At 38.4% G+C, this 23,404-nt stretch overlaps 1 protein-coding gene across 13 annotated transcripts in view; it reads right to left on the minus strand.

Moving 5' to 3' along the window:
• DNM3 (dynamin 3) overlaps positions 1 to 23,404 on the minus strand; it is a 234,123-nt gene that overhangs the window by 186,176 nt on the left and 24,543 nt on the right. For 11 of the 13 annotated variants that reach the window (XR_008438301.1, XR_008438302.1, XR_008438303.1 and 8 more), the window contains exons 3-14: positions 22,637 to 22,786; positions 21,062 to 21,265; positions 20,400 to 20,498; positions 19,384 to 19,544; positions 17,549 to 17,691; positions 15,640 to 15,775; positions 14,620 to 14,687; positions 13,660 to 13,798; positions 12,527 to 12,613; positions 10,521 to 10,591; positions 7,067 to 7,115; positions 5,400 to 5,429 (exon numbers count right to left, since the gene is read on the minus strand). Coding sequence is in view for 10 of the 13 variants with exons in the window: in XM_053984865.1 (XP_053840840.1) it covers positions 5,400 to 5,429; positions 7,067 to 7,115; positions 10,521 to 10,591; positions 12,527 to 12,613; positions 13,660 to 13,798; positions 14,620 to 14,687; positions 15,640 to 15,775; positions 17,549 to 17,691; positions 19,384 to 19,544; positions 20,400 to 20,498; positions 21,062 to 21,265; positions 22,637 to 22,786 (1,337 nt within the window). In the remaining 3 variants the exon portion in view is untranslated. The remainder of the gene's footprint in view (positions 1 to 5,399; positions 5,430 to 7,066; positions 7,116 to 10,520; positions 10,592 to 12,526; positions 12,614 to 13,659; positions 13,799 to 14,619; positions 14,688 to 15,639; positions 15,776 to 17,548; positions 17,692 to 19,383; positions 19,545 to 20,399; positions 20,499 to 21,061; positions 21,266 to 22,636; positions 22,787 to 23,404) is intronic. The other 2 variants (XM_053984871.1, XM_053984864.1) reach the window with 1 other exon arrangement.

A 23,404-nucleotide genomic window follows, 5' to 3' on the forward strand; every position in this document is an offset into this window, starting at 1 on the left:
TTGTATGGAAATGCACATTATCCAAGAGTATCAGTTTCATTTCAAGGAAGACAAACATGTTTTCCCATTTACTACAACCAGGCCAGCAGTGTAAGAAAAATCTTAATGATCCAAAAACAGGCTGTAAGTTTTCAGCCTGTAAGAAAATCTCTAAGCAAGCATTGATTTGGGTCTGAAACCACAGTAAGAGATGAGAGAACAGGACACGATTCCTGTAAAGAGACTCACGGGTATGGCACAAGCAGATTAGATGGAATAGCCCATTCCACAAAGATTTCTACAAAAGTGGGTCAGGACTTAAAATGTTTGCGTTTACTGGAGGGAGAAACCTATGTGGAGAGGGGCATGTGTGTACAAACACACATGGATTGCTTGCCTAAGTGCAAGCTAAGGGAAACATATTGATAAGAACCTGATTACCCATCAAATCCTCATTTTATTTGCAATGTTCATTGAAGTAAGATTTTAACAGGAAACAAGTAACATGCCAGTGTACTGGCCTTCAGACAGCTGCCACAGGACAAGTTGTGGAACCAAACTAATCCATTTTTTCTTTCTGCACTGAACTATAAACAAGCAAAGGGAAAAAAAGTTGGAGAAAAGCAACAAAATGAAGGTTCTGCATTCACTTGAACTTAGTTCTGCAGGAAGGGGAGCTATAATTGTGCAGCAGACTAAATCCTTCACAGCACATGTGCACATGTTCCCATGCTATAAAGAAGCTGAAATAAGAGGCTGGGAGAGAGAATGCTGTTGAACCACATTGTCTGCAATTGAAAATGCCATGTTACTCCATGTAAAACTCATATCCACACATAGGAAGCCCAGGCAGGCTGGCCAGCACCTGATTTGGAGAAAAATGTTTTGGAGAAATATCTCAGGGAAGGTAAAGATTTGAACACAAGATGCCAGTGAAGATAAAGAGGTGGTTTCTAGAAGCAAACCAGGCAGGAACACCTAAGCAGCAGGTTCAAGAACCTTACAGGTGATGAGCACTTCAAAGGGAAGGGAAGGAGCACTCTCTGCTTATTCCATCCTCTTCCTCACCATTACCACAGGCTCTGTAACAGCTTAATAAGAGTCCAATATCCTCAATTCAACAAGAAGACATTTATGGTAGAGGTCTCAGAACAGACCAAGCCAGCATTTTAAAAACTAAACTATACAAACTACTTAAGAAGCACTGAAGGTTTCAATACTTCTAAGGCAGGAATTGTGTCATGCTCCAGTCCAGCACATCTCCCCATAAATGTGCAACCATCACAGGGTGTGGACAGAAACAAGCTGACTTGTGAGGACAATCCCTGGTCACTGTCTCATAAAGGAAGGAATTTGCCAGTAGATTCCTCAAAAATCCTGCGTGCTGAGGATCAGATCCAGCTGTCATTCCCACGCAACCCTGCAGAAGAGTAGAACATCAACCTACACCAATATTCTGAGTGTGTGTTTTTCATGTGAAATTTCTATACCTGTTTATCTACACCCCTCTGGGAAAACAGAGTACTGTGTTCTTTAAAATATCCTGGACTCTACAACAGGTCATAACAATCTAAAATACTAGGAAGCTGTTCCAGGGGATACTAAGAGGGAGAAGATGAGCTTAGTGTGCTAAGCCCATGTCCTCTTCATTGAATTTTCCCATTTCCCAGACACATTCTGTTAACTCCAAAAAGCTACACTTACGGAACACTCAGCATCAGTGTTGGATGTAAAGGAGAGGGAGATGTTGGATCAAGGTGTAATGCAACAAAAAGCGAGATTAAGGAACATAGTTTCACTTTCCAGAGAAGCTGAATGACACCTTAGACTCTGGCCAAATTCTCAAAAAAAAAAAAAAAAAAAAAAAAAAAAAAAAAAAAAAAAAAAAAAAAAAAAAACAAACCCCCTCAAGCCATATTTTAGAAGTCCTCCTCCACAGGCAATAAGAAGGTAAGATTTTTCAAAGACACTTTTGAAGTTCAAAAAACTCTGCAGGAGAGTTATTATTTTGGAGTTTTTCAAAACTGTTGTGTTAGCTATGTTTTATAAGCACTTCAGCTTGAAAAATGAAAGCACTGTGTTTCATTATTGGTCTCACAAGTTCTTTTTCTCATTGGGTTGTATCTAAGAGATCCATTTCACTATTTGTTATCATATTTCTAAATGTCATTCTGTGCAGAGCGGATGTTAGTGACACAAGTTATGAACCTCAGGAAGGTGAAAAACATGGGCACAGCCAGAAGCTACTGGAGACAATATTCTGACCGGTAGCTGGACTCCATGCACAGGATGAATGAGAGATGACACAGTTCCTTCCTTCAGGATCCTGCTACCTAATCTGGGTGACTGAAAAATGAAACTTAGAGCCTCTCAATGCACACGAACAAGCCAGAAGGAAATCACTTTCTCATAGCTCAGCTGCACAAAACCCAAATCATATTTGCTGTTCTTACCCTCCACCACTTCATGGATAAAAAGGAAAGGAGGATTTGACACAATAAGCACATTTTATGTGTTGCTGCATGACTTTAATTGCATTAAATCAAATAAGGCATTTTTAAAAAATATATATTGAAAGAAATGGGCCATTTTTGATTCTCTAAAGAAGTATTTGAAGGATGACTTCAAGATAAGTGAGATACATGAAACTGGGCAAAGAGAAACACAAGAGTGAGAATCATGAGACTGGACACTCCCACAAGGAGACATGCAGCAGTACTTGTTAATGTAACACCATTAAAGTTGTGTTGTGTAACTCCGCTGAAATAATTCTGAACCCAGAACAGAACTCCCAGTACCACTCCATCTTCCAACCACTGTCATTACAACATGTGCTACCGAACAGTAAGCACATTGAGAGAATAAAAATTACAAAAACTACTCAGGGAGGTGCCCTTAGAAGCTGCTGGTTCTTTGGATTCAGTCATGAGGATCCTCACACTACAGAAGCTGTAACGTATTAGAGGGGAAACCTACTACAGTATTTCACTGTAATTTGCCAAATGTCACAGCATAAACTGATCAGATCTGCTCTGATGCTGAACACAATCAAGATCTTGTGACATTGCTTCCCTACAAATCACTGCACAATGAATTACGTAACTTAAAACTAGTGACAGAGGCTGAAGTCCTAAAAACATGTATGCTTTAAAGTAAAATTTAGTCTTTACTGAAGCAAAGCTCTCAGGGGTAAAAAACTGAAATATTCTTCCAAATATAGTTAAACAAAGACTGAGGTAAGTCAAACATGAAGGGATATTAATCTAAAAAAAAAAAAAATAGTTAAAGGCTATTTAGAACAGCAATACTCCTCTAGACTTGATAAAGTGAAAATTCAAAACCAGCAGGTCTCATGCTGCTAAATTGTGAAATACTTTTGAATGTGTTAGTTCATGGGCAGCACCTCTTTCATAGAAATACTGACATTTCTTAACAGAATAGCTTTGTTATGATTTTTCATGACCACCTCACTGGCCATGGCAAAAGTCTACATTTCCATCTGGTTGCTTAAAAAAATTCTATAAGCATTTTTTTTCCTGGGTCATGCAGGATAATAGCATTTTCTGAAGAAAAGAAAAGTATGCTTGTAGCAAAGTATGCTACAAAGCAGGATTAAAAGAAAAAAAGAAAATTAAAAAAGGAAAAAAAGGGGTTACAAGGGGAAAAGTTACTTATTAGGACTATAGTTCAGGCCAGCTGATAGGGTCTGAATGCTACTTGTGTCCAGAAGAAATTAACCAGGAAATTAATCAGATTGTTGGTGTAATACTGAAGAGAGGCAGGTCAAACAAAACCCTCAGACCTAAACCTCCACAACACCTGGACAGTGCCTTGAAACTCACAGTTCACATTAAGCCCCTTCTCCAGTTCCAGGGCTACTTCAAGCACAGCAGCAGATTTTGCCACAGAAGCAAATCACCTATAAATTATATATAATCCTCTATAATTGGAGTGTCTTGCATTCTCACACACTTCAATTGGGCACGTGGAGCAATGACACCTTCATCTTTAAAGCTTTATCGTCAAGGGGAGCTTAAAACATTGAATTTTAGTCACCAAAACAGACCTCAGCATGCAACATACACAATTAAGAGTGGGTCAGCTTTCAGGAGCCAAACCTTGCTGGTGTGCTGTGTAAAACCAAGCATTGCACAGAGTACTCCAAGCAAATGAGAAGACAGACTAACCTGTGGCTTAAAAAGAAACTTTGTGGAGTCAGGTCAAAACCTCAGGCGGTAGCAAAGAAAAGACAAACAAAAAAAGGCCACAGATTAAGCATGAGAGGATTAATTAGTAGTAGAGGAAAAAGGAGAAAAACATGCTAAGAGGAATTTGCATTATTGTCCAAAAATAAGGTGTTGCTGTGCTCATCTTATTTCCAAGATACACAGAAATAGTTCATAGTTATCTGCATCATTCCAGCCCAAAACAAGCTACTAAAAAAGAAAAGCAAAGTATTGCAAATGAGCATCCCACTATTTTGGGAAAATTCAGTGATCGTGATCTCCCCAAGGGGTTCAATTCAACTGCTGCTAAAATCCGTGCTGCCTAGTCCTTTTTCCATAACTGAACATAAGTTTACTTTAAAATTATAACTAATAGAATTTGATGATGTGGCAACAAACTGAAAAAATGTACGTTTTTATCATAGATATTGCCAAAGAATAAACACAATACAGAAATTTATTTCTTACACTTTACCATCACTGAACAGGTAGTAACTTGTTATAAAATTAACTGCAGTTTAGACAATTAATTCTAATTAGTAATATTAAAGACATTCACATATTTATTTACTCATGAAGTGGAAGGGTTAGAAAAGAGTCTGTCCGTGATATATTGATCCTCCTGGTGCTATGAAGAGAATGTTAAAAAGATTTTAAAATATTAAAAAGGCTTGAAAATATTCATTCATAAAACTCATTTTTCTATCCAAAGTAATTCCTTGACATAAACAAACCACCAAGAACAGTACCTGTATCCATAAACAGCATGTTCATTTACACCAGAGCTAATGTTTCCTTTTGGTTACCAGAAATTTTTTTGCCCACCTTTCAAAGACAGGTTTACTATGAATAGAGTTACATCAGATAAAAATTGCTTTCCAGTTATATAATAAAATAAACACCAATTAGTCATTTTAGTTTGAGAAATGTGTTAAATTATAAAAATATTAATTTGATGCAAAGTCTTCTACAACATTTGAAGTTATACTAGTTCCGACTGGTAACAGCAGGTTAGTAGCAGTTAAGTGATGAACTGCAATTACACTTTGTTGAGGTAGTGTTACAGACAAGACAGCTTAACATTAAATAGTTCAGCAGCAAGTATACGACAAACCAATGAGTTAGAGACAAATTTTGCCCTCTGAGAAGCTAAATGAAAAAGCAACAATAAAGCTTACAGAACTTAGCTCGTACAATTTGCCTTGAAGGCGGTAGATTGGTTCCCTGAAATAGCAAATTGTAAAAATGAAGTTTTATTTCAGAAACATTTTCTCATTCTTTTCAACTCCAAACAATCAACTTACAAACATCTGTTTATTATCTCTACAATAAAAGGTTCAGCAAAGTCCTTTTATACCACAAGTAACCAAGTTTCAACATTGAATTTAAAATGCCAAGCTTTTTCTTCACTTCTTTAGAGAGAAAACATTCACTCAATTAAAAAATCATTCATTTTATTTGTGTATTTTTGAAAAGCCAGATAATTGGTTGCTTTTCCTTTTATGGGACACTCCAAAGTGATGACAGTCACTGTGTTTGACACATGTTCCGGCACAGCTAGATAAGAAGGAAATCTCTCCTCAGAGGGGAGAGGCTGCTCTTTGAAGCCATTGCAGTGTTTAGACCTTCCAGGTTTTTTTTCATTTTAATCCAAACCATATATTATATAAAAAATGCCACTCATGCTGGTCAGGCTATAGGGAACCATCACATCCAAGAAGTTGCTGGATTATTTTAAGAAATATCCTGAAAATAACTAGCAATTTCTTGGTGAGAGGAAGAAATTGAATTTCTAACCCCAAAAATATGACTACAACTCTTGCCAAGAACTGTTGTCTACAAAAGCAGCAGAATAGGAGACACTCTGAAATTTCAGGTTTAATCGCTTGGATCTAAACTAGGTTGTCACTTTTGAAAACTTTGATCAGGAGGTGAAACCTCCTGAGCACTGTTTGACCAAATTGTATGTGAAAACATCAGGAAGATATTCGATCCTGGTAATTCTACAAAATTTCATCAACTTATTTTTACTATTATTTTTTATTTCATTCTCAAGTATGTACTAGTTCCATAGCAATTTTTTTCTGTTTAAGACTTTGCAAAAACCTCAAAGTGAGCAGAAACTCTCCAAATAGTAGCATTTTGCTTATTTTCATCTCATATTAAGAAGAGGACTGATCCTGCCAAGTACTGAGAACCGCTGACCCACACAAAAGCAGAGAGGGAAGGCAGGCTCAGGAGCACGAAGCACCTTGCAGAATCAATCCCATATTCTTACGTGACAAAAAGAAACAATTTCATTAATGAATTTTAGTGAAGATACTAATTAACCCGAGAGCATCAACCACGTATTCTTTGTTTATTTTGAGAAAGGCCTCTGGTACATAGTCAGCAACTGTGTGATGTCAGCTGAAAGGTTTCAGAAGATGTAAAGGCAAATCCACATTTGCTTGCTGACTTGCCCTTCACTACAGTTCAGCTGTGAACACATCAGGAGTAGCAAAACACACAAAGCACACACAGGCAAGTACTCACCAGCATTTGGGATTCTGAAATTCACAAGTTTGCAGTTAATGACAAACACCAATGTGTAACATGAGGATTCAAGGCACTGAACAGCATGGGAGGGAAGACACTCACCAGCAGTGCAAGCAGCAGCAGAAATGCTAAACAGCAAATGATGATAACAATGGAAGTCAGGTGGCTTTGAAAAGTTCAGCAAAACAAGGCAATGAGGACACATTTATGTATGTTTGAAGCAAAGGTAAATGATAGACTTAAAACAGAAAATGTAGCCAAGAAAACCAAACAGCTTGTATTAACTTGCAAATGCCATTATCCATTCTCTGTTAGGTGCCTACCTGATTTCCCACTGCACTTTTGTTAACCTGACTGCTTCTTTGTTGGGCACTAAGGGAAGCAGAGGAAAAGAGTTATGCTGAGGAAACTTGAACTAAGCCAGTTCCTGAGGAATAATTTTAGCAGTAATAGTTACATTTGATTCCAGCAGAGAAAGCTAGATTAACACAGCAAAAGAAACACAGGAAAATCATTGCATATATGTGCATATTTCAACTGCTTTTCTACCTGATGATATTTGCCTGCTAAGGACAGAAGGGACAGGCACAGCAGACAGCTCCTACCAATCATCCCCTTCGCAACAACATCCTTCTTGCATTGGTAAAGGTTACTAAAAGCACAGAAATTATGGCTCATGTGGGTAACTTTGGAAACATTACCCTCTATAAATATCCAGAGGAGACAAAAAGCAAGCCATTTCTGTTATTTAGAGCCGTACAACAAAATCCTCCCCTGCTGGAGGCTCCTTAATAGCTTTGTCTTGACAGTTTGTTTTGGATATTATTCTAATATTTATATGCACTTTGAGGGCGTAAATATAACCAATAGATGAAGCCTTCATAAAGCTGGTTCAAAGCTGAAATCTTGTAAGAATAGAGCACATTTGAAACTAAACCATAAACCATATTTAAAATATTTTGCTCAATTCTTGAACTTTGGTAATCCCAACTCCTGAAACAAAACACACTCTTGTCTCAAAACCAAACAAGATACCATTAATTCTAAAAGCATTTGCATTATGTGGCGGTTTGTGTTAGGCCACAGAATTAAAATATTGCTGGAAAGAAGAAGAAAAGTGTTCCAAGAGCAGGCTTTGGCTACTCAGCCACCAACACTTCACTGGTGACAGGAAGTTTTGTTTGGATTAGATTATACCATTTCACCAGGCATTGATTCACTGAAGACAGAAGCATCCATATGCCAATGGCTACAAAGGCTGCTCTGACAGAGAAAGGCAGAGGTGTGCTTGGATCAGAGCGTGTGGCCAATCCTGCTGTTTGGTGCACAGCTCCTGCTCCAAAGAATTGATGAAGCACCCAACTCAACCCTTGTCCAAATTCCGATCCTGCCCTTTGGACCACACTATCAAACCAGCAGTCCACATGCTGTCTGGGAGAAGATCCCCAAGGATATTTATTCCATGTGCCTACTCACTGTGTTTAGCTTGATAATCCTGATCCTTTTGACCAAACAACACTGCATGTCCCTGGTGCATCATCTAAGTTTTCTCTTTTTCTTAATTTTATCAACTCAGAAACGCTAATTATTCCATTAACGTCATACTAAGAAACCCATGCCTTTTAGAAATAGCCCAGCAATTGGTCCTCTATTTCATGTTCTAAATACAAATTACTCTTTACATAGATTGAAGCATGTAGCTGTTCTGAGCTATACCAACTGGAAACAAACCCAAGCCCAGAATTTGCCCTTTGTTCTGCCAAACAAGACAAACATTAATATTCTAAGATTTTGCCATTTTATAACTATGCAAATTTGTTCCAAATACTGGCCTTGTTAAATCCCTCTCAAGACAATTCACATTGCACTATACCTGCCTCAGGTCCTGCAGTGCTGCAGAGTAGTTTGTAATATCTTGTGCTCTCACTCTTATGACCAAGGTTCACAGGACTTACACGGTTACTGCAGCTGCATGAAACGAGGGGCTAGAAGGCTCAGCAGAGGAAAGGAAACACCAGAGAATCAAGGGAATCTGTAGTCCAGGATGTCTGGATACTGCAGAAATCCCTGTGCTACCCAACTTAGTTCATTTTCCAGTTCTAACATAACTGCTGTAACAATAATACACTTATAGTTTCAAATTAGTATTTTCTCCTGTTTGTCTCATTAATGAATATATTTTAAATTCTTCTTTGCTATCCAAATTTTCTCTTTTAGTTGAGCAGAAGTCAACAAGGCTACTTTCCTTCCCATCTGTTCCAACCTAGAGAAACCCTTGCTTAAACTCACCAGTGAACTTAAGCCAAGAGTCACTTGTTATCTGCTTATGTCCCATACACAGCACTTGGGGATTTCCAGATCTCAGCTGGCAAAAGAGGCAGCAGCTTTCCCAAGAAAGTTAACTTGGGAATTGTAAAGGCACAGCAGCAAGGACCATGGAGGCTGCAGGAGCAGCACCCATGAGGGGAATTTTTCCACAGGAGAAACAAAATGAAATAGCTACAGATACACCTGGAACTCCAGAATCCAGTACTATAAAATATGGAACGTTCCAACTTGACACAAGGAAAAGTCTTTTCATACTGAGGTGAGGCAAGCATTGGAACAGGCTAGCATAGAAAGGCTGGAGAATCTCCAATTTAGGGAATTCTCCAGATCTGATTGGACAAAATCCTGAGTAGCCTGGTCTGAACTCAGCATGGACCCTCCTCTGAGCAGGAGGTGGGACTATGTGACTTCCCAAGGTCACAACACACACCATGAATATACATGGAGTGTTTTTAGCAGCCTTTTTCCTGTCAGAAAAGGATGAAGAGTAGTAAATAGCAGGCAGGTTGTTATCTTGACCTCTAGAAGGCCAGCCACCATTCCTACAACATCCTGTTATTTGTCAAGAGAGCTGATAACGATATCTAGGAACCGCAAACAATTCTAGAGAAAATTGCTCAAACCAAACACACAAACAGTGCCTGGCTTTGCCTTCTCCCTCTCAGCTTACTGAACTCCACATTTTAAACCTTCAAGACACACTGCCAAAGATGTGCACCTTCCTTCACTGTGCTAACTAGAACTGGCCACACTCAAATACGTACTGTGGTGCCAAAATTTGTTGCCAGCATCTCACACAGCCAAAACCTGTTAGGATTCCAATCACTGTTATGGCAAATATGGCATGAAGGAACATCTATTCTTCAAAGAGTGAAGACATCTTCAATGTTTTTACTAGTGTCAAAATGTTGGTATGAAGTCCCTGAGGCACAAATTGCTGGAAACTGAGGGAGAACATTCTGGAAAATATTCTCACAGCCTTTTCAATTAAGTGAGGAGAACGTCAAACCAGGCCCTGCAGGGCATTCTGCTACTATTATTCTCTGCAGCCAAACAGCAGGAACACTTCTAATTCAGTGACATCCATTATTCTGAGCAAAACTGTTTCACACTGAATCACAGCTCCTAAAGTATGCATTAATAACAATGTAGAAAGACCACCGATATCCATTTCTGTGTCCTGAAATGCGTGTGACTCCAGACTAAGACATAAGCTCCAGCTTCAGTGAAACCAGGCTTGTGAACTGGGTGAAGACTCCCCTGCAACTAGGAGAGACTTCAACATTGTGGCTATTAAGAAAGAGCATGGTCCTGCATGTTTGGGACTCTGCAGCCTGGATCTTCACTGTCATACTACAGGACTTGTGATCTGAACATAATAAAAAAATGCCAAGCAAATAAACAAAAAAGCCTTGCAGTGTCTTTATAACAGATTTTCCATGTACTTACTTTGCAAAGCCAATGAAGTCTTCATGGTTGGTATTGATATAGGAAACCTGGATATCAATGAGCAGCAGCATCTATTATGGGAGACAGGAGAGCAAAATAGGATGGGTAAGGTGGAAGAGAGAGATTGAAGAAAATGAAGGAGGAAAAGAAACAGAACTCTTAAGTTCTCTGCATTAAGGAATATTGTTTTCATAATTTTTCAAGCCAAAAGCAATATTTTCTAAATTCCACCGCTTCTGTTTCTGTGCTTGTTTAAGAAGTTAGACTACAGAAGTCCTATTCCCTCTTCCTACTTTTTTTCCTAACAGACCTCATTTTTCACCTTCTTGGCCCTTGTCCATTCCATTAAGATCAATCATACACAGGCAGAGAGAATTTTAATAATTATATAACAGATTCCAGCTCTGCATTTTGCAAGTTAAGCAAATTCTGTCTATCTGGAGCATTCCAGCCAAGTCAGCAAGGAACCTAAACCTCCAACCTAAAATCCAGGTATGTACACTTTCTTTATGTACCACACAAAGAAGTGGTAAGTAATCCAGTTCTGGCCCAGAAAACATCCAGTCCAGCCTATCTGATGTGCACATCTGGATTGAGAGATGGGCCATCAACAAAATAACACAATGATTTGTGTACTTATCACTTGTCAGTCTTTCAGCAGCCCACAGAGAATTTGATTCAACCTTGACAATCTAACTCAGCAAAGAACTTGCTAAGATAATCAGCGAAAAATTCCCTCCCATCCTCCAAGAGGCTCTGGAATATGCATGAGACTGCACTTCACCCCATTTATCAGAGAGAACAAGGAAAGAATCTATTGTTACCAAATGGTGGCATTTCATCTCTTCAACCTTATTTCTGCACAGCTCCTCAAATACAGCATCACTCCCAAATTCTTCATGATTTCCAGAAGATATTAGAGCCTCACTTAGACTCAAATCCCCACTATGTTTTTGCTCCATCTCTTACCTCTGAAAACATTCTCACTAATGTTTTGATTTATTAAGGATAACTACTAACATCATAAATAATGATGTAAATGTGACAATAACGTATTTGGTCAATTTTTAGCATTTATAAAAAGCTCATATTTTGTTCTTTATTCTGAGAAATAGTCAGGTATGTGCATACAATGAAGAACAGGAAAATAAAACTCAATTATTTTAAACAACTTGTATTTTCTCCAAAACTTTGAGATAATTTCTCAAAAATTTTGAGTGTTCTGACTAGAATTCCCTACAAGTACAAGCCCAGTTAACTTTTTTTTTGTTTAATTATTTTTATGACTACATTTGCAGCACAGATTAAAGAAGCAGGATGTGCTGCACAACTCCCTAACTTGCACAGGGATAGGACTAGAGAGCCAGAAGTCCAGAACAGCTTAGGAGCTCTGCTGAGCTCTTCTTCCCCACATATTTCTGTTGTCACACTCTGCACCCTCCAGACAATAATTCCCGATTTCTCTTCCACTGGTTTTTCTCACATGTAATCTCAGATTTGCAGTTTCCTGGATTTGGAATGTTTGGCTCAGTGATGAATGCTTTAACCAAATTTCTCTGAATTTTTATTTGTTTTTTAGCTTTTTTCAAAGTTGAAGGAAAGCTTGTCAGTCCCTCATGAGTCCCCATACAATTTTTTGTGAGCCTCACTGTAATTAGGGTGAGGGGTGGGTGCATGGGATGGGTATGTTAAAAACACCTGCAAACAAAGTAGCTATTCCTGTGTGCATTTGTTTAATCAATATTGATTTCCCACAAACAGCTCTAGTGGCCCAGCTAACAAGTGGGCACACTGGCACAGGAACAAGCCAACACTACTTAACCTTTCTGTAACAATTCTAGTCTCTGTTAAAGCTCAGTGGTAAAGAAGCAATTTTTCTTTCTCTCTAAAATGTGCAGCCTATTAAAAAAATATAAAATCTTTCACTGTCCTACTGCACTTTGGATGTAAGAACTATCCTCCCTCACACACTTCACCAAACTGTCACATCTCCTATTTATTCTCACCTGATCCTTGGTCTTCTCTTCTCTTTCACGAATGTAGCCAGCAACAATTCTTTCTGTTTCCTCACATAACCTTGGATATGTTGCCAACTGAAACAGAAAATTAATAGAAATTTACACCTGCAGAGGAGCTTCAGCGGAATACAAACAGGGAGCCTCCAGCTTTCCTCTTTGGAAGAAAGCAACTATTATAAATGCTTGGGACTAGAAGTTCAGCACACTGCAAAGCAAGCCTTACTTGCTGCTGTTCAGAACTGGAGAGACCTAAACCCTTGGATTGTTGCTGTTCTTTTCCTCCAGGGAACACTGAGGAAGAGACACTTTGGACATATGAAACACAGTCTATCTGGGGTGAGGTTTCTCTCTCTTCTACTGGGCCTAATTCCAGAGTGGTGCGCTAAATGATTTCCAAATTTATTGTTTTTTAAAGGCTCCACCTTGTGGCAACAGCTCTACATAACAATACTGAAAAAAGCAAGATACAGTGGTAAATTTGGCAAATACCACTGGGAAGAGCATCTGCACAGTTAATTCAAGTGATAGGTCTTCCAGACCTTTTGATAAAAGTGAAAAAAAAAATGGAAACTCTGCTGAAAATATACCAGAGAATCTGCTTCTCTTTGTTCTTTGTCTTTCTGGTTTTAAGAAGTATCTCCTTTTACTTGCTCACTGACATAGAAAAATTTGGGTTTTTTTCAGAAACAAAATGCAAGAGGATATTTCTCAACAACCTCATCATACCTGTGCTCACATCCCAGAATCACTCCTGTACTTACTATTATGGGGTACCCTGCACTGGGAGGATGGTGGGACAAGCAGATGGACAGGTGAGACTGCAAAAGCAGCCAGTCAGCTAAGAAGTGAAAACATAGTTTTAAGGAGGCATCTCTTGACTCAAAAACACCTCTCACCACAAGAATAAAAACAAAGGAATCAAAAAAAATGAACTTTTCCATCATTACGTTATTCTGAGCATTTTGCAGAAGTATTAATTAATTACCTGAGGAAGACCTACTCTGTCTGACAAGTGACTGAATCAGAAATCTCTTATAACACCATAAAATGCAAGACAGGCTTTATGTTATGTACTATGCCATTACATTTTACTTACATTACCAAATCTATGTGCAAGCTACCTTTTTAGTGCATTTCTTGACAGTGTTGATTAACTCTTGCATCACCAGATCCACACTTTTTAAGCAAGGTCCTTTCAGCTTAACTATCTGTTTTTTAACAATGGCTTCAAACGCCATATCTGGAGTGAACAAACCTGTTCTGTGGACATAAAAGAATATGTAAGACAGTAATAAAAACATCAGGCAAGGAAGTTTTTTTTTACTAAATTGCTCAAATCTTCACTTTCAGAGCTGAGTAATAACAATCCCTATACAAACAGACTTCCACAGGACTAAATTTGCTTTTCTCAAAGGAAGTGTCATTCTGAGTAAAAATATACTCCGAATATAACAATATAAGTAGACACATGCTTGAAAGATGAAACTCCTTCAAGAGGACTGCAAGAACTCTAAGAAGTACAGCTATAATGCAGAAAAGCCTCAGGAGCAGTGCATCAAACCTTAGGGACGAGTGGCAGCTGCAAGCACTCCATGCACAATCCCTTGCACAGCAAATCCATAAGAATCCTATGGCTGCACTTTTCACTCACACCAGAAAATGAGGTTTTGTTACTTAGAGTCTGATGTGGAGAATTTCACAGTTGGTTACTGCAGAGTAAATGAATCTATAAACGGCTACCCCACAGACCCAGTTCTAAACAAATGAACCTTGCTTCTCTTTCAAGCACTCTTCTCCAAGGTCTGCCTTGGTAGATAAATTATATAAAAAAAACAAAACTATAAAAGCACACCCAAAACTTTTAGTTCACTATGATAAATCAAGACCTCTCCAGCAATCAGGCAAGTAAAGTTCAAATATTGCACTATGGCTACCAGCATCAACCATCTGAGAATTTACCGATCAAGTAACACAAGAAACATTTCCCAAAACTCTGAGAGCAACAAAGCTTGTAAGCAATGCTTTGGGAAGCTAGTCCACCTGTATCATGTGACCAGGCAGGAAAACATTGGAGCACTTGCCTGATCCCATGTATGTTCTTGATGGCATAACTTATCTCTCTCCTCAGTTCCTTCTCGTTGAATTCCATCTAGAGGAAGAGCAGCACACAAGAGCACATTAGGGGAAGGTTTCAACAAAACACAAAATATCCCCTCTCCCTCTATAACAATAAGACAAGTAAGTTCAGCCGTTAAAATAGTCATTTCTAATTACACCAAACAATGCATAAGTATTTTAAAATGTTTTACCACTAAGGCTACAGGCAGCACTAAATATTGTTGAAAATCACACACTCTTCCATTCCAGATATACCAACAGCTGGAATGATTTTGAAGAGTTGACAGAGTAAGCCAGAAACAGAATTTGGAAGACTCCACTTTTTTTTTTTTTTAAAGCCTGGTTTCTGAAAGTGGTGAAATTTCCATGATTATGATCTGTTTATCCTCCCCTTCCCATTCTACAGTTTTCAACTAAATTTAAGAGAGGAGTTGTCCCAATTATGAAGTTACAAAGCTTTTCTTTAAGTTTCTTGGAAGCCAGCTAGCTGGAAGAGAAGTCAGTGTTGTCTCAAATGAAAGGGTCATTACCTAAGTCAAACCATCACAGAATGATTTGGGTTGGAAGGGACCTAAAGGGCTATTTTCCACAACTCTTGTTTTAATAGATACCAGCCACTTGAACACAAATCAAATTTACCAACTATAACTGCTTGCCTGCCCCATTTAACCAAAGTGATAAACCATTTAACCATTTGTGATAAAACAAGAGGAAAGCACAGAAAATAGTATGAAATAGGATTATAATTATATTCTAGTTCTTGTATTTTGGAATTCTTAGCATGTCTCAGTGTCCAATCCTAGAAATTAAGCCAAATTAAGCCAAATTAAGCCAAATTAAGCCAAATATCTCAATTATAACTTCATGTAATTTCTTCCATGTTAAAAGCATATTCTTTAAATCAGATCTTTGCTTGGCTACACTACTATCAGTATGAACATAAGGATACGTAAATAAAGCACATCAGCAAGATGGATAAATACCTTCACGAGTTCAAAGGGAAAACGTTCATGGAAAATACGATTGATTTTGGCACCTCCTGAAAGCTCCAGCGTATCAACTTGATCTCCTGATCCTTCAATTCTTTTTTCAAAGTCCACTGAAAACTGCTGTACCATCCTAAACAGCAAAGGAGGGGAGGAAAGGAAAAAACAAAAACAAACAAAACCCAGAACAATTTAAGCATATTAACTACCAACTCTTATTTCAATACTATGCAACTAGTACTGCCTATTCAAACATATTTAGCAATTGCCAAAAGTATCTGTACAACTGATTCAGCCAAGTTGCCAACCCATAGAATCCCTACCTACACATCCTCCTGCATCCCTGCTGTCTTGCAGTACAGTCTAATAGCATGATGTGAATCCAGTGCTGCAAAATTCAGAGGAGATTGGGAAGGAACTTCTTTTCCCCATGTCAAAAGGCAAGCCCAAGGACCAGTACTAACATGGTGATGTGTCAGTACCACAAGCTCCAGCTTACTTGGCTCTGCTTTGACTTCCGCAGCAGAAGCATTCAGAAAAACCCACAGGAGAGGTCTCTCAGTCATGGAAAATTCAAAGGTGATATCGCTCTGTTTTTGCAACCAAAACACCTGGAGTAAAGTCCTGAGGAACTGTCTACTCTTTTGGACACAGTTGTTACCAAAATAAGGAGTAAGTCAGAGTCTTCATCTGGCTCAAGAAAGGCTCTCTAGTTCAGCTGATTACTTTCACCTCTGAATTCCAAAGTTTTAATTAGAGAATGAATCCAGCCCCAAACTTACACATTAGCACAATCCAGTACTATTACCATCTATCCCAGAGAAATCAGAATGCTGAAAAGCTCTGAAACCAGTCAGAGCAGGAATGTGACAACAGGCATATAAGAGAGAAGAGCTAGGTACATTTTACACTTCTCCTTCTTCCTTGACATGCTTTCTCTCTAAGAGGTAAATTTTATTTGCATATAAACACAGAGGGCTACAACTGAAGAAAATGGGAGAGTGAAAATGGCAGCTCTTTCAGGTGAAAAGATAGGCAGTACTGAGTACCCAGCAACCCTGGAAACAGGCCAAGGAAGGAAGCAGATGCAGCAAAGCAGCAGGTGCTAACTGGTGTTCAATCCACAACATCAGCATGGTCCTTTCTCCCTGGTGCTAAATCCACAATCAAGACAGGGCTGCAATTCCACCTGCACTTGATTCCAAGTCAGAGGAACAGTCATCTCTGTTCCATGGCTGGTATCAAAGTCTCATCAGACAGACTTATTTTGTGGATGAGACCCAAACCAGACAGTGACTTCAGCAGTGAAGAATCAGTTCAGAACTGATGATGATAATCCCCAAGAATTTGCCTCGCTGCTTTCTGAAAGCACACAAACTTTTACTGACAACTCCTGCAGCAAAGATCTCTGGGTCTTAGGTGCACAAAATATAAAGAATGACCATCTTTGATTAATTTTGATCTTGCCATCTCTAGGTTCTTTTGGACAGCCAAGTTTTTATACTAGAAAAAGAAGCATTCTTTATTCTTCTTCCAGCCTCCTCATCTTACAGACTTCCAAGACAATGTCTCTCCCTTGCTTGAGGTCATCTTTTTGGCAGACAGAAGAATATGTCTACACAATCAAATGCAGTTTTTTACCTTTGATCATCTTTGCTGCACATCTCCATGCCTTTTCCTTGTTCTGCTTTCTCCCTTTTCTAGGATTACTAAAATTAATTTAGGGAAAATTCTGTTGAAATTGTAGAATAAATAAAGTGTTCTGGAACATCAAACACAGAAATCTTTGGAGCTTGTGTAAAGAATCTTTAACAATCTCCTAATGATTAAATTTAAACCAATCAGAAGGAAGGGGCAAAAAGGCAAAACAAACCCATTCAAAGTGAAAAGCAGACAAAAGACTCACTGCAACAGGGCTTTTGTTTTTCTGGTGGGATCTTCTGGTCTGAAGTTTTTGTATACCTCTACTTCATGTTCTATAGAAAGCAGCTGGCTCTGGAGTTTGCTTCTGAAGGCTGGCAGGGTATCCCGAATATGATTGGTAAGTTGCTAAAAAGCAAATAAAGGTCTTTTTATACTGTTGAAAAGATGAAAGCAGGAGCACAACCATTTCCTTCTGACTGCCAACCATATCAGCCATGACCTATGCTAGTTTACCAGCACTGTTCCTTTTGATCTCTGATGCAATGGAGACTTTTAAATACTCCTTGTGCACACACATTGTAAGGAGGCTCAAAAAATGCCTTCATCCTCTCACTCACTGAGCCCTGTTACTACGCACCTGTTTAGTTACACCTGAAAAAGTTACACATGTTACATGGGTAATTTAAAATTACCTCTCATCTCTCTGTGCTGATGCCACACTCCCATTTTGCTGCTTTTCTTAAGGGTGTTTCACAATTCCCTACATATTTGTTCAGCACAGCAACTCCTTTATGCTACAGCCACAAGGCAAAATGGGAAAGATATTCTGAGCACCCACAGCATGTTTTTACACATATATATATATAGATATGTTTCAGTGTGTTAGGACAGCACTGTCCATGACTTACCTGTGCCATAGATCTCTCTGGTATTGTACACATTTTTTAATTAAAAGCAAACTGGACTTCTTCCACTATGCCCCAAACCCTCTCCCAGCCCCAACCAGACAAGCTATACATTTAAACTGTCATACACCAAAATATATAGACTCAAGTTTAAAGTTGCTCAGCAGACTGACAGGCACAAAATCAAAAGCTGGCCTTTCCCTGGAGCACCACCTTGTGGATACAAAGAAACTGAAATATTACCTGAAACCACAATAGGTCCCCAATATCTTAAGGACAGAACTTATGTAGATCTTCCCATATGTAACACTGCACATACAGTAAAAGCAACAGAGGATCAACAGTTCCTACTGAAGTAGGTAAATATTGAAAACAGCTCTCTAAAAAGTTAATAGCATATAAAGCAATGCAAGTCAGGACAGACAACACACTTGAAAGGTATGTGCAGCTTGTGTTTCAGTCTCAAAACTAAGACATATGGATTAAACTTACAAGATGTAAAACAAAGCAAAACATTCTTTGTTTTGAGAAAAAACGCAGGGTACAAGCAAGTTCTTGCATCCTGATGAAGACTTTGGCTCTGAGGCACAAATAAATGTCATTAGTAGTCTTTTTGAGGGAGCCCAGAGCATTTCATAGCTTGGCTTTGCAGTTACAGCTGCAAAGTCACTGTAGCAAAAAAATTAAGCAGACCAGCCATTTAGTTTTCTACTTTAATCAGGAACATTCCAGCTGTTTCCAGCTGCTGTCCAAAATGGACAAAGCCAGGCTGACCTGGTCTTTGTCTATTCCAGATGAAAATCTGCAATTTGACAGTGAGCTGGATAAAACAGTATCAAGTTTGACTTGTAGGAATACCAAAAACACTGGGCAACTGACAAGTTAAATGTAACAATTGAGGAATAGGATGGGATACTTCCAGAGAGGGAAACCTTGATTTTGATGTCCATATTCAGTATTCTAATGAACAGGGGAGTGCAGAACTGCCAGTAGAAGTCAGAAACTACAACTCACAGCAAGCTTTTGTATCTACATGAAATATACAGCTTTGTTTTTACCTTGTGCAAATTAAGAACACTGAAAGCAGAAAAGGATGAGTGAGGTTCAGAGATCAAGTTCATTTTAATACAGTTTTTAATTTTGGCCCCATCATTACAAAGTTGCCTTTCACCACAAAGGTATCAGGTCTTACCTGGTTTAGAACTTTCTGGAGATATGGTGTCCCCATCCGATCTGCCATGTGCCTGTAGGATGGGTGGGAAAGAAAGAATTTCCTTTCTGCTAGAAGAGCTGCTTTTATGTCCTTCTTCCCATCAATGTCTTTCTGGCTTCTGTTTACAACACCAATATAACCTAAAACAAGACAAAACCAATGGGTAAATCAATGCAGCTATTGCCTGAACCACGGAATTCATCTTAAATAGAACCAGACTGTCTCAGCTCAAACAAAACTTTCCAATTCAGGCATTTTGGATCATGTTTACAAGTAGAATAGTAACCTTAGCACTGTCTAAACTGTTCATTCTGTTTACATATAACAGATAGACTTCCTTTTAAATCACCCATCACCAATTCAAATAGAGAAATAGCTGAAGCTCTGGTGAAGCCTAAAGAAACCACTTGAAAAATAAACAAATAAAAATCCAAAATAAAATTGAAATGCGCACATAGGTCTACACAGATAAATGATATGACATTAACAAAATACAAAAAACTTCTCATTTGTTGGACCAACATGTTCCATGGGAGGAGACAGCAGACTTATCAGTAAATTACAACTAGAATCAAAATTCTTGATATTATTAACATAACTGAGCAAATGTAGCAGTAGCTGCCAGAACATGGAAAATTTCTGACAAGGATCAAAACTGGTTTACAGTGAGATTACCCAAGCTCTGGTGCTTGCTTCTGTCATATACAAAGAAAAAACATTCTTTTGTTACAAGGAATCTGGCAGAGAAAAAAAAATATTGGCTAATGCCATGTGCTGGCATTACACTGCATATTACAGAGGAAGCAAGGATTTTCCAGGTCCAGAAGGGATATTTTTAGCACAGCCACCTTTATGTTTGCTGAATAGATAACTGCAAAAGCAAGGAACACATCAAGTCCAGCATAACCTTTGATTCATCTCCAGGACTCCCAAACACCATCCTTATTCAAACCACTTTCTGACTGCAAAGCATAAAGGCAACTGAACATTCTCACCTCTACGAAGAGGGAGGAGTTTGTTTTCTAGAACTTCTCTTGCATCTGTGCCTTCATCCATCAGATCCAATTTTGTGATCACACCAATGGTTCTAAGGCCTGACCAGAGTGGAAGCAGGAGGAAAAAGTTATTCAAGAATCATTTTGAGTCAGAAGAACAATTACACCTTACAATTATGTTAAAACATATTTGTGCCCTTCTCAAAGCTATCACACAATAACAGCTCCAACTCAAATTATGATATGTCTGGAAAAGAAGGGAACATAATTGCCAGTGCTGAAATGTGTTCCTCAGAACTCCTTAACAAGGCTCAGCATCCCTACAATATGACTGTATAAAATTTATGATGTAAGTATCCAGAAATCCCATCAGCACCATCCCCTATTTTGCCCAGTACTACAAAAATTCATAGATAAGCACTGCTGCACTTGCTTATAAGAGATAGTGGCAACATTTTTAAATTTCATTTACAGCAACATTACCCCAACAACACTGAGCTAACAAACAGTTATACTGTGATGCTGAAGATCATATGAGAATGTAAATAGACATTTATATTACATATTATAAATTACAGAATCTCCCACAACAGTTGGTCTGTTATTTTCAATTATGTTCTTACACCTGAGAACAAAAAGTGGTGACATTCAATCCTGCTTACCCTGAGGGTCCACTTCCTTTGCCAGCTTCAGGGCATCTGAGTTGGCCAGGTCAGTGTTAGCTGGAGTCACAGCCAGGATCAGGCAGTTCTCCCGAGAGATGAACTGCATTATCATGTCTCTGATCTGCTGCTCAATATCTGGAGGCTGATCCCCCACTGGCACTTTAGTGATTCCCGGCAGATCGATAAGGGTCAGGCTTAAGACTACGTGGACAACACGAATCATAAAACTGGTTAGCATGCCACACATGACAAAGGGCTCTACACATCTATGGCTGCAGACAAGTTTTGGTCACATAAAACTCCACAGAACTACCTTTACAGGCAGATAAATATGTCAACAGTTGTCAACAGTTCAAACAAAATGCCTGACAATCTGCAAAGACTTGTTTCCCTGTTGATCTTACATCTCTGCACTTATTAGTACTATTTAATATTTTAAATACTGCAACTGGTATAAAATGATACTTATACCAAATATCCTTGAGAGCTCTCAGACAAATTAACATGGCTTTCTGAGCTTTGTCCAACAACAGGAGGACAGGCAACAGACCACTCTTATTGCATCCTCCAAATAAACCAAAACAGTTGTTTGGATTTTTTAAAAATATATTGTTTCTCTGACCATGTTTTCAACTCTAATTAAGAAATTCCCAAAAAACAATCAATAGCTACCCTAACTTATATAGCAAAACTGTTGTTAAAGGGCTTGGGGATATGTTGTTGGTTTGGGGTTTTTTTGTTGTTTTTTTTTTTTAAATCTGTAACATCTTCAGAAAAGTCAGAAAGATGAAAAAATTAATCTATTAAGAAAACCTGGTTTGCTCTGGTATGATTTCCCTAGTAAAGGCCACAGGGCCAACTAGAGGCATCCTGGCTTGGGGTAAGCATCCTGCTACTGGGGTAACAGGGCATCCTTCAGACAAATGAGAAAAATGTAATTCCTAGGAAGGAAATACCAAAAGTGTAGTTGGGGCGTGGTTAATATAGACAACTGTGGCTGAACTAAAAGATTGATCCTAGTAAAACAAAGCAAGAGCAATAGGTAGGAAATTTTCACTTTCTCCTGGAGTCAGCATGTTCAGCAAACAAGCTTTGAGGCAGGGGATTTAGTAGAGCTTTTCTGCAGCTAGAAAAATCACGTGCTTCAGTCAAACACAACACTTTTGTCCTGTATCAAAGACAAATTCAATGGAAAACATTTTCTCTAGATTGTCTTCATTAAACTGGGCAGATGGAAACCAGAGGAACCAACTTTGATATATACAGGGGGTCTTCACCAGTAAGCAACTTCAAACACTATTATTGTCTGGTTATATCTTCAGTGACAGCAAACAGTAAATTTTCAGTAAGGCAGGGAGACACAGAGACTTTCTAGATCAGGGAATTCCTCTGGAGAGTGCCAAAAAGAAGTTTTGTTACTATGTCTCATCACTGGTCTTTCCTAACTCAGCCTCAAAACTTTTCCAGCCCAGATCAGGCAATAAGAACAGATACAAAAGGTGACGGCTACACAGACAGAGCTACATAATATGTTTATATGACATAAATGTAAAGTACAATGATTTTACCTACCATGTGGAGAATATATTCTTAAATTAATAGGAACTGAAGAAATGCCTTTGTTCATTCCTGTTACTCTATCTGTTTCTACTTCAATTTCCTGACGAACTTCATCAAAATCTGTAAATTTCTTCCCTTTGCAGTGTAGAAATTCCGCATACTCTGTCAAGAATACCAACAACAATTCTGCATTTCACAGACTCATTGACTTGGACACCCACTTTCAAGCCCCCAGTGTTCTTCAGATGTGTGGGCACAAAAATTTGCCATCATGGCTATCAGAAAAGCATTATTCTGACTGCACATATGAAAACCAGCCCTCAACAAGAAAGGCTCAGTTAAAAGTCAAGTTGACTGGATATGATTTACTGCTCCTATCTTTAGCACATCATCTTCTGGAACAATTGAATATTTCAAGTAGATGCCATTTACAGGAATGGAATAGGGAATAGATTAAGAATGAGATTCTGAGTTTTCATCTGATCTCATTTGCCTCTAACACATTCTAAATGTAAAATTAATTCAAATTCTGTACCAGGAAAGATTTTTAGCATTTGCTTCAAAAACTTACATCCCATGTTACACATGAATTTAGTTAAGGAATTCTGAAATTTTTACAAATTCAAAATGAAAATAAGATCACTTAAAAACACTAATGTTTTTAACACACCTTCTCATTTCCTAAAAGTGTCCTGTAGTCTAAATATGAGTCATGTTTACAAGTGTGCAAAAGCGTCTATAGAAATAGCTGTGATTTTGCTGAAGTGGGAGAACACAAAT

The sequence above is a fragment of the Vidua macroura genome, chromosome 9 (assembly GCF_024509145.1).
Source record: "Vidua macroura isolate BioBank_ID:100142 chromosome 9, ASM2450914v1, whole genome shotgun sequence".
Taxonomy (NCBI): domain Eukaryota; kingdom Metazoa; phylum Chordata; class Aves; order Passeriformes; family Viduidae; genus Vidua; species Vidua macroura.